General features: G+C 47.3%; 1 protein-coding gene and 1 pseudogene across 3 annotated transcripts in view; one reads left to right on the top strand and one right to left on the bottom strand.

Annotated features, from left to right (window-relative positions):
* The window catches only part of RNF19B (ring finger protein 19B), a 28593-nt gene extending 20871 nt beyond the window's left edge, over positions 1-7722 (bottom strand). For all 3 annotated transcript variants that reach the window (XM_064363650.1, XM_064363651.1, XM_021677148.2), the window contains exon 1: positions 6973-7722. In XM_064363650.1, coding sequence (XP_064219720.1) covers positions 6973-7604 — 632 coding nt within the window. In that variant the 5' untranslated portion in view covers positions 7605-7722. The remainder of the gene's footprint in view (positions 1-6972) is intronic.
* Positions 7603-9701, top strand: LOC105709344 (UPF0488 protein C8orf33-like; annotated as a pseudogene).
* Positions 9702-12153: the final 2452 nt, after the last annotated feature.

Consider the following 12153-nt stretch of genomic DNA (forward strand, 5'->3'; position numbering starts at 1 on the left):
AGATTTCCATTAGTATAAATTTGATTATGCTCCAACAGACTCTGGTGGTTAAAGAAATGTGTTCCTATATTATATCTGTACTTTCCAGCCCCAAGTCATGTAACATAACTAGGTTACCCATTTCCAAATAGACACCTAGTAGGCATCAGGGTGGTAGACATGGGCCAAGCTTACCATCTTCATTTTTCCTGCCCTATTTAAGACCCACCTCTAGGCTAGACAACTCCAAGAGCCTCCTTATCTTGTCTCCCTATTCTCCACTCCACCCAAATTCCATTCTATAAGGTTATCTATCATGAGGTTACTCTTTTGCTTAAAATGCTTCAAAGAAAAAAAAGAGAAAAAGTGCTTCAATCCAAAACTTATTTGCATGGCTTACACAGGCCTATCAACCTGAATCCAGTCCACCTTTTCAGGTTGATTTCCAGTCACTTCCCAGGGATGGGGTCTTGCTATGTTACCCAGGCTGGTCTCGAACTTCTGGGCTCAACTAATCCTCCCACCTCAGCCTCCTGAGTAGCTGGAACCACAGGTGCACACCACCATACCTGCTCCTCTGTGAAATCTTTCTTGAAACCATCATGCAAAATCTATTGTTCATCTAAGAGCACTTATATTTTCTTTAGTATTCATCACATGACATTTTTGTGTCATGTGATATGTATGTATCAATCATCTGTCTCCTCTACCAGGTAAAACTTCCTAACAAGAAGACCATGTCTAATTTTTTTTTGTAATACCCAGTACTCACCCAGAGTTCAACATTATATCATTCCAAAAGTATCCGTTAAGGCCGGGTGTGGTGGCTCACGCCTGTAATCCCAACACTTTGGGAGGCTGAGGCAGGCAGATCACTTGAAGTCAGGAGTTCAAGACCAGCCTGGCCAACATGGTGAAACCCTGTCTCTACTGAAAATACAAAAATTAGCTAGGCATTGTGGCACGTGCCTATAATCCCAGCTACTCGGGAGGCTGAGGCAGGAGAATCACTTGAACCCGAGAGGCGGAGGTTGCAGTGAGCTGAGATCACGCCACTGCACTCCAGCCTGGGCGACAGAAAAAAAAAGTGTCTGTTGAACGGAATGATCACCTGTCTATTCTATTCTTGCTTACCCCTCTCACCTCTTTTCCTCCTCTGAGAACTATGCTGCTCATTTTTCTTATCTTTCTCATCAAAAATCACCTATGTACCACACTCTTCTAGGACCTAATTGAAAGACTTTGTACACAGAGTTGTAGAAATGTTGGAATATAGATATCCTAGTCTAGAGGTGTGAGATCTCAATCTATTCAGAGCATAAAGTTTATTGTTAAATAAGGACACTAACCAAAGGCAGGCCAACATGATAACTATTAAAGGAGTTTAGGGAAAGTTTGAGTTAAGCCTTAAAAATGCTACAGAAAAAAACAAAAACATGTTTCCTGGTGATCTAAGTTGGAGAAATTATATTATATTGAAGATTTATACTACATATAAGCATATTAGCATATTTAAAGACTCTAAGAAACTCATAAACTTGTTTTATTTTGTTTAACCCAATATTTTCCAGACTTACTTCCTCACAAAACATTTTTATTTCAAGCAATGCCCATGACATACCTTAGGAAATAGTGATGTAAGTGAAATATAGAAAATAAAATCAAAAGATGGTTGGAGACTATAAAGGAACTTAAATGATACGAATAGATCAAATAAGTTCTCAAAGATATAATGAGAAGTCATAAGTTAGGTAGTCAATGAACAGTTTTAAGCAGGGGAGTGATACAGATGTTCTCCTTTAGTACAAGTACTTTGGCAAATCTGAGAAAGACATATTGGGCTGGAGGATGGTGTACACGCACAAGAGGAGGAGGTGGTATGGATTGCAGAAATGCAGGGAAAAGTTGTGGAACAGGAGGCATGGAGCCAAATCAAAAGAAAAGGTCCAGGGAAGCTTCAGAAGGGAAAAATCCTCCTTCACTGACTGAAATTTGTCTTGCTCAAAGAGCTTGCTCTTCCCTCATAAATGTGCTAGGGATGAACAGAAGCTTCCTGTTTATGGGATGGTCCAGTCTAGTTGTCTGGGAAGGCCAATAGCTGATACTATCTCCTGGGATCAAGTGGGAGGAAGGATTCTACAGGGGACAGGGGCAGCAATGAGAGGCTGAAGAGGTGGACCTGCACAAAGAATTTAGGTCAAGACAGCCTTACCTCTTCTTATTCATCTGTACAGAAGATCTGCCCCTGTACACCAGGAAATTTTCTGTTGCCTACTTTGCCCACCCCTCAGTCTCCTAGAGATTCTGAAAGGGTTTAAAGATTGGCAAGATTGGCAACAGGGCACTTGAGAGGAAAACATTACAGTTACATGATTTGGAGGTTTCTGAAAAGACATGCTTGGACAGAGACTCTAACAGTAAAAGATCAACTGTACCAGTTATTAGCTATGAAACACTAGACCCTATATTTACACCTCTCTGAATTGGTTTCTCCTTTATAAAATGTATTTTTCAGTATCTACCTAGATGAGACTAAAATGAAATTATGTCTGAATGAGATTATAGTCTGAAGACTAAAAAGAACTATAAAAAAATCAGTTATTTGTATTTTGAAATACAGCTTGTTTTAAGATTACACTAGGCAATATTATTCTTAGTGTATTAAATCATGTGAATGTTTTCCCACTAAAATTGGTTCCCTTATTTATGAATAAAACAAAATCATATTTGAGTGTAAGAAAAGAAAAATCCAAAACCCTTTGCTCTATCTTAAAAATATTCTGTAAACAAATCATGAATCTCTGAATGTATGGTGTTCTTGTTACTATGAGTAATTACAGTAAAACTAATGATCAGAACCTGTAAGATTGCTCAGATGCCCCCCTCACCCTACCAAATGCACATACAAACAAGGCAGAGGGAAGACTTGATAAATGTGGCTGGCAAGAACTTTATCTGTGGGCAGCACAGTAAAGATGGTCAGGTATGGGAATAGGACATAACTGGGACTTGGACTTCTAGTGTTTATCCATGACCTTTACCAGCCCCAGAAGAATAGAACAGTTTGTTTAAAAAATAAAACAAAAGAGCTGGGTACAGTCGCTAACGCCTATAATCCCAGTTACTCAGGAGGCTGAGATAGGAGTACTGCTTTAGCCCAGGAGTTCGAGGTTGTAGTAAACTACTATCATGCCACTGCATTCTAGCCTGGGCACAGAGCGAGACTCATCTCTAAAACAAAACAAAACAACACTGCTGAAAACAAAACAAGGGAACCACGATATCCGGTAAGAACACAGAAGCTATTTTTTTTTCCTGGCATTAAAAAGAGGCAGCAATAATCACAGCACTTTCGGAGTCCAAGGTGGGAAAACAGCTTGAGCCCAGGAGTTCGAGACCAGTCTGGACAACATAGGGAGACCCTGTCTCTACAAATAATAACAATAATATTAATAATAACAATTAGCTGGGCTTGGTGGCATGTACCTCTGGTCCTAGCTACTTGAGATGCTGAGGCAGGAGGATTGCCTGAGCCCAGGAGGTTGAGGCTGCAGTGAGCAGATTGCACCACTGCTGCACTCCAGCTTGGGTGACAGAGTGAAACCCTGTCTCAAAAAGAAGAAGTGCAAAGCCACTAGCCACATCCCAAGGGGTAACTCAGACATCTATCTGGCAACTGATAAAATTTTAAAGTTACTCCCTGTAACCACATTCAACTAAACATTTCAAAACACTGTGTAAGCATTAATTAAACCTCTCAAATCAGGAAAGAATTAGGCCTATTTCAGACAAGAAAAATAAGGTAGGTAGGAGGCTGTTAACAACAGGAATCAGAAAGGAAACTAACTAGACTCTAGTATCTTTGGCTTTCTCAATGTTGTCCTCAGGCTACACTTAATGAAAGGCGCCCAAGCAGCAGCATCCTCAATAATGGGGCTATGTTGAGAAGTCAAAGCTTTTTTTTTTTTTTTTTTGAGACGGAGTTTTGCTCTTGTTACCCAGGCTGGAGTGCAATGGCGCGATCTCGGCTCACCGCAACCTCCGCCTCGTGGGTTCAGGCAATTCTCCTGCTTCAGCCTCCTGAGTAGCTGGGATTACAGGCACGTGCCACCATGCACAGATAATTTTTTTGTATTTTTAGTAGAGACGGGGTTTCACCATGTTGACCAGGATGGTCTTGATCTCTTGACCTCGTGATCCACCCGCCTCGGCCTCCCAAAGTGCTGGGATTACAGGCGTGAGCCACCGCGCCTGGCGCCAAAGCTTTTTAAAACAGAGGCTGAGTGGAAAGAATATTGGCCTTGGTTGGAATTAAGACCCCTGTTCTAAGCCTGGTTCCACCACTTACTAGTTATATGACCCTGAACAAGTCATTCAATTTCTTTAAATTTTAGTTTCCTCGGCGTCCCCTCCCTCCTTCCCTCCCTCCCCCTCCCCCCAATTAAAAAAAATTAGTTTCCTCATTTGTAAGACTATATCAAACCTAACTCACAAAGTTGTGAGGATCAAATTAAATTACATATGCCTGGCACATAGGTATTGAGAGGCCAGCTTTCTTTCCCCAAACTCCACCTTAAGTCCATAGATGATTCATATAAAAAAACCATAGTTTATATATATGACTATATATATATGATCATCATTCTTTTCCAAATAGTTGAGAGTTGTCACCAAGCTTGAAAATTATTTTCTGTACATTTTTATTGATATGTTCAAGGACAGAAACTGACTTTAGAAAAATAAAAAACAAAAGGGGAGCTTCTCCAGAAAGATGATCAGTGATGCCACATTTCTTAGAACTCAAGGAAACTCCCATCTCAGAAAGGAGTTAATGTACTATTCCAAAATTAACTATGCAGTGTTCTCTCTCTCTCTCTTTTTTTTTTTTTTTGAGACAGAATCTCTATCTGTCGCCCAGGCTGGAGTACAATGGCCTGATCTCGGCTCACTGCAACCTCTGCCTCCCGGATTCAAGCAATTCTCCTGCCTCAGCCTCCTGGGTAACTGGGACTACAGGTGTGCACCACCACGCCTGGCTAGTTTTTATATTTTTAGTAGAGATGGGATTTCACGATTTTGGCCAAGCTGATCTCGAACTCCTGAACTCAGGTAAACTGCCCGCCTTGGCCTCCCAGAGTGCTAGGGCTACAGGCATGAACCACTACACCTGGCCCGTGCTCTCTTAATATCCGTTTGGTTAAGACAATAGATCAACAGTATTTGTAAAATTTTAATATCATATAAATTAACTTCAGAGAACCAGTAAGAGCACCAAACAGAAACAGTTCCATGAACCTAAAAGGTCTTTCCTGATACTTATTAACTGAAAGTGAAAGTGAGCCACCATAAACACCACTCCTTTGACCACAACACTTCAAAGTAATTTAGAAACCCATCTCAGTGAGGTTAAATAACACACCCATTTCTAAACAAGTTTGTCAGAATTAAAAACAGAAGTTAACTCTTCTTACTCTCCTAGACACTCCGAGATACTTCCTTTTGAAAGGAGACAACCAGCAGTACCATGGAGATCTCAAAACAACCCTGATATATAGGCTACAATTAAAAGTCCTTAACTCCTTTGAAGCTAAAGATGACACAACTTTTTACTAGCATTAAATGTATACACTGCAAGGAGTCCCTAACATCTTTTTGTCTCCAAAACATGACACATAAGAATAAAATTATCTGCCCAAGGTCACAGAGCAAATAATGACTGTCTGGACTCCCAACTACTTAAATGGGCCCCTCTTCCTGCGTGCCACCATTCATGGGATGTACTGAGAGTAACAATCAATCAGACTTCTAAAGGCAGAGGGGGCAAGGAGGGTCTGTACTGAATCCTTCAGGTAGTTAAATCTGGTGTATTATGTCTCTGCAGATATTGCATACTTTAATTCACTGCCCTTTAAAATTCAGCATACATGGTGCATTAAAAAGACTGTCATCAAAAACTCAAGATCAAAGGGGTTCGGAAACACCATTTCTCCTACCATACCAATCTCTGGGCATTCTCCTTCTCAGTGTCCCATTGAGTCTCTGGACAAAGAACATGTCTGTCCATCCCTCCCCCTACCCAAGGCAGCAGGGTAAGAACGACAGAGTGCCTCCCAATGGCGTAGCACAGAGCACACAGTGCTCAGAGTACCCTAGAACCTATTCGCCTGTCACCTCCATCCCAACTTTCACCAGTGGTTGTCAGGAAGAACACGCCTTCTTCTGCAATGCTGCTAAGTCTGCACCTAGCAAAGTAGACACACCCCTCCGACGCTGCCCCCTCAGAATATTCTCACTCCTTCCTTTGCCAAATACCCCTTCCCCGCTTTCATTAAGAGATACTCCCTGCCTTGGCCAGGAACGGTGGCTCACGCCTGTAATCCCAGCACTTTGGGAGGCCGAGGCAAGCGAATCACCTGAGGTCTGGAGTTCGAGACTAGCCTGACTAACATGGTGAAACCCCGCCGCTACTAAAAATACAAAAATTAGCCGGGCATAGTGGCTGGCACCTGTAATCCCAGCTACTCGGGAAGCTGAGGCAGAAGAATCGCTTGAACCCGGGAGCGGAGGTTGCAGTGAGCCGAGATCGCGCCACTGCACTCCAGCCTGGGCGACTCTCAAAAAAAAAAAAAAAAAAAAGGATACTCCCCCCACCTCTGGACAGACGGCATTCTCGACAAAAAAACCCGCCTCTCCCTGTCTCCTAACTTGAGGTACGGCTCCCTTCCCGTCACCGACTGCTTAGCAATCACCTCGAGCCCTGGGGCAGGGGCGGGGTGTCAGGTGCCTTCACCCCACTTGTATGGGCTTGCCTGACGGTTAGATACCGGTTACCACTCCGCCGCAACTGCCGCCTTGCTGGCTTCCCTGCTTGGGACACAAACGCAGTGCTGAAGATAGCCCCCGGCGGCCAGCCCCGTGCCGGGGTCCCCGCAGCCCCCAGCCACGCCCCTCCGCCGCAGCCCGCGGCCCCCCGCGCCACGCCCCCGCGCTCACCCGCAGTCCGGGGCCGGGCACCAGCGGCAGTCCGGGTCCGAGGCCAGGTATCGGCGCAGCATGAACTCCTCGTACTTGTGCATGAGCGGCGGGTCGGCTAGCAGCAAGCGGATGTCGTGCGGGTTGAGTCGCTCGCTGCACTCGGGGCAGCTGATGGGCACCCTGCTCTCGCTGATCTCCAGGCGCAGGTAGTGGCGGAGGCAGTCCCGGCACGAGCGGTGCGGACAGCTGAGGAGGCGCGGAGCTCGCTCGGGCGGCAGCCGCACCAGGCACAGCGGGCACTCCACCTCCTCCGAGCCCGAGCCGCCGCCCTCCGACGCCTCCTCATTGTCGAACCCGGGCTCCGCCGCCGCCGCGGCCTCTGCCTCGGCCTCAGCGGCCGGCTCGGCAGGCAGAGCCTCGGGCGGGGAGGCCTGGGCCGCGGCAGGGGCCGGGGCGGGTGGCGGCGGCGCGGCCGGGGGCGGCGGTTCGGCCTGCGGCTTGGCCCGGGCGCGGCGGCCGCGGGCCGAGGCGGAGAAAACGCTGTGGAAGGTGAGGCGCCGGCGCCGGCCGCCGCTGCGGCACTTGGGGTCGGGCGCGGCCGCATGTAGGGATGTGGAGCGCGGCGACTCGGAGTCCTTCTCGGATCCCATGGCCCGCGGAGGCCAAGGGGCCAGGGGCGCCCAGCGCCGCCACAGCTCCCGCCTCAGTGCCCCTCAGCCGGCGCCCGGCCGCCGCCGCCGCCACAGCCTCGGCAGCCCTCCCGGAGATAGAAGCCGAGCAGTAGCAAAGAAGTGGTTATAAAGCCTCCGCCCCGTGCGCCCTGCGCTGCCCACTGCGCAGGCGCTTCGCTCAGACACCTCACAACCCCAGCGCCCCGGTCGAGGGGTGCGCTGGGCGGGGCCGAGAGGGGTGGGGCCGGGAGAGCTGAGGCGGAGCTCCGCCTGCTGCTGGTCAGGTGGTTTCAAGGCCGCCATATTGGGGAGACTCTGAGCGAGCTTAGCATATCTGCTGTCCCTGGCCTCCGCCCCCAATTCCATCACCCCCACTCCCATCATCCCCAAGGTGGACTTTTTGGTTTCGCCGTTCCTCACAGGTTGATTGCCACTGCCAGTAAATGATGGGTTAGTTACGTTATTTATAAAAAGCAGACAAGGGTGGATCAGATGGTGACTCCCAACTGGTCTGCCTTCCAACATTTCTGTTTATTAAGCAGACATCATTAATTAATAAAGAATATATTCATTGAGCTTCTACAAAGTGCATTACTAGATAAAACAGACAAAGTCTCCTATTGCAAGAGATTTACAGAACAAAGTCCAAATTTCTTAGTCTAGCATTCAGTGCTATGTATTTAATAAAGTCTTTGTATATAATAAACCATTTCTAGGCTCACCTACCATTCCATTCTGGTGTCTTGCTTACTTACCAGACTTGTGGAAAGAAGACCCAGCGTTTTCTTGCCTGGCAGTGCCTTTGCCTTTTTCTAGTTCCCTACTCCTCTGACTGGGGGGAGGATCTGGACCCTTAGGCTTCCTAGTGGGAGGCAGGCAAACAGCTTCAACAGCAACAGGAATGTATCAGTTAGGATTACATTCAGTTGCAGATAACAAAAGAAAAAAATGGCTTACGATTGAAATTTATCTTTTTTTTTTTCTCTGAGACAGTTTTGCTCTGTAATCCAGGTTGGAGTGCAGTGGTGTGATCACAGCTCACTGCAGCCTCAACCTCCCAAGCTTAAGCAGTCCTCCCACCCCAGCCTCCCAAGGAGCTGGGAGCACAGGTGTGTCACCAGGCTATTAGTTTTATTTTTTCATGAAGATGAGGGCCCCCTGTGTTGCCCAGGCTGGTCTCAAACTCCTGGGCTCATGCGATCCTCCTGCCTTGGTCTCTCAGAGTGCTAGGATTACAGGCATGAGCCACTGCACCCAGCCAGAAATTTCTCTCTCCATGAAATGTGGGTCCAAAAGTAGGCAGTTCAGGGCTGTTCATCCATCCTCAGCATTTGGCTTTCAATCTTAAGGTCACCTCACTATGGTCCATAGTCCAAACAGTGGGAAGGAAAAAGGGAAGAAAGATGCATCCTCTGTCTCTGCCCAGGGCAACCCACGTGCAGTAACGCCGCCTCCAGAGTGCACCCGTTAGGCGATGAAGGCAGCGCAGCGTTGAAAAAACAAAAGAATAAGAAGAAAACCCGGAACAGGGCCTCTGTGGCAAATGGAGGCGAGATGGCCTCAGAGAAACCCGCCCCAGAGGAAGTTCCCCCTAAGCGCTGAGACCCAGGCACAGCAGTTGGCCCAGGAATTGGCTTGGTGTGTGGAGCAGCTGGAGCTGGGCCTCAAGAGGCAGAAACCCACTCCGAAACAGAAAGAGCAGGCTATTGAAGCAATCCGAACCCTGCGCAGCAAAAGAACTCCCCTGCCCCGGAAGAGGCAACTGATGCACTCCTTGTTTGGAGACTACAGGGCTCAGATGGAAGCCGAATGGCGTGAGGCCCTGTGGGCTCTCAGAGCTGCTGCTTATTCAGCCCAGGTGCAGCCTGTAGATGAAGCCACTAGAAAGAAGAGCCAAAGGGTCTGCAGGCCTCACCTTTTAGGGAGAGCCAAAGCCACTCTGGAAACTTCTCTGCCTGATGAAGAGTTTAGGTTCAATTTCTTTTAGCTTCTCCCCCAACTTGGAACAGTCCCCCGCCCTTGGGGTGGCGTAGGGCTTTGTCTTGAGTGCAGAGTCTTTCCAGGACTTCTGTTGGCAGAGAACCCTGGGGTTGGTCTCTCCCTGCCTGGTCCATGGATTTGGAGCTGTTGTGCAGGTGTGAGACCATCAGACAGGCACAAGGCCCCATTTGTTTTCTGATGAAATGTTCCCTCTTCCAGAAGAGAGAGAGAGGTGCAGTTAGAAAATATGCAATGAATTGAAGTGAGTGTTCAATGTATTGTAGAAAGAATATTGTACTGTCTTTAGGGTTAGATTACGTGGCTGTTGGTAATAAAGATTAGTTGGGAATCTAAAAAAAAAAAAAGATGCATCCTCTTCCTTTTACGAAGACTGCCTTGGAAGTTCCGCACAATTTTGATTACATCTCATTGGCCAAAACATACTCACATGGTCATACATTCAGCTGCAAGGAAGCCTTGGAAACATATTCTCTTAACTGGGTACAATGTGCCCAGCTAAAGATGGGTGCTCTGTTATTAATAAGGAATGGTAAATGGGCCCGGCGCTGTGGCTCACACCTTAATTGCAACACTTTGGGAGGCCTAGGCAGGTGAATCTCTGAAGCCCAGGAGTTTGAGACCAGCTTGGGCAACATGGCAAAACCCCATCTCTACAAAAAAATACAAAAATTACATGAGAGTGATGGAGTGCACCTGTAGCTCGGGAGGCTGAGGTGGGAGGAATGCTTGAACCCGGGAGGTCGAGACTGCAGTGAGCCGTGATCGTGCCACTGCACTCCAGCCTGGGTAACACAAAAAGACACTGTCTCGAAAGGTGGAAACCAGCTGTGATATTTAAAACCAGGTCCCCAGAACGTCAAGCTTTTGACATAAAACAAGGGGAGCCAACAAAGATAACTAAAGAGCGGGGGCCAGTGACATAACAGAAAAACTAAGCAGGCATGATGTCATAGACGCCAACATATGTTCCCAGAAGGGAGAGTGGTCAATTGTGACAAATGCTGCTGAGAAATCAAGAAAGATGGGCCCGGATTGGTGGCTCATGCCTGTAATCCCAGCACTTTGGGAGGCCAAGGTGGGCAGATCACGACGAGGTCAGGGGTTCGAGACCAGCCTGACCAACATGGTGAAACCACATCTCTTACAGGTGCCCCCTACCATGCCTGGCTAATTTTTGTATTTTTAGTAAGGACAGAGTTTCACCAGGATGGCCAGCCTGGTCTCAAACTTCTTTTTTTTGGCGACAGTTTCACTCTGTCACACAGGCTGGAGTGCAGTGGTGTGATCTCGGCTCACTTCAAACTCTGTCTTCTGGGCTCAAGCTACTCTCATGCCTCAGCCTCCCAAGTAGCTGGGATTATAGGCACATACCACCACACCCGGCTAATTTTTGTATTTTTAGTAGAGATGAGATTTCACCATGCTGGCCAGGCTGGTCTCAAATTCTTGCCCTCAGGTGATCCGCCCATCTCGGCCTCCCAAAGTGCTGGAATTACAGGTGTGAGCCACCGCACCCGGCCCTCAAACTCAGGAGAATTATCCAGGCATGGTGGTGCACGCCTCTAATCCCAGCTACTTGGGAGGCTGAGGCAGGAGAATCGCTTGAACCCAGGAGGCAGAGGTTGCAGTGAGCTGAGATCACGCCACTGCACTCCAGCCTGGGTGACAGAGCAAGACTCTATCTCAAAAACAAAACGAAACAAAACAAAAAACAGAAAGTTAACAACAGAGAGGTGACCACTGGATTTGGCAACACCAAAGAGTCCTAAAGGAAGGGGAGGGTTTAATTTTCAAATAGGAAGGCGGTTTGATGCTGGATGGCTAAAACAATTAATGTCTATATTTATCTGGCAGAATAGGCTAGACAAATATCTTAACACAACAATGGTATATCTTTTCCACTCATGCAAAGCCTGCCATGGATTAAGGCACTCTCCAGGATAGCTCTCCTCAACCCTTCTGCGTAACTCAGAGATCCAAACTACTTCTTTCTTGGGCTCCACCATCTCAATGCAAAGCCCTCAGTATTGCCTCAAAAAGAAAGCTTGAAGCTGGGCATGGTGGCTCACGTCTGTAACCCCAGCACTTTGGGAGGCCGAGGCAGGCAGATCACCTGAGATCAGGAGTTTGAGACCAGACTGGCCAACCTGGTGAAACCCTGTCTTTACTAAAAATACAAAAATTAGTTGGGCGTGGTAGGGGTGCCTGTAATCCCAGCTATTCAGGAGGAGAAGGCAGGACAATTGCTTGAACCCGGGAGACAGAGGTTGCAGTGAGTGGAGATTGCACCACTACACTCCAACCTGTGAGACAGAGTGAGACTCCACCTCAAAAAAAAAAAAAAAAAAAGAGAGAGAGCCGGAGTATTGCACACCAACAATTAAATACTACAGACTGAAAATGACACACATTACTTTCATTCACATACCATTAGCCAGAACTTGTCACATGAGTCCAATCTTAACTGCAAGGGAGGCTGGGAAATGCAGGAAGAAACCATAAGCCACTCAGTAAGCAGTAGTATCAT

The sequence above is a fragment of the Aotus nancymaae genome, unplaced genomic scaffold, assembly GCF_030222135.1.
Source record: "Aotus nancymaae isolate 86718 unplaced genomic scaffold, 86718_ANA_hifiasm-v0.15.2.pri h1tg000053l, whole genome shotgun sequence".
Lineage (NCBI taxonomy): Eukaryota > Metazoa > Chordata > Mammalia > Primates > Aotidae > Aotus > Aotus nancymaae.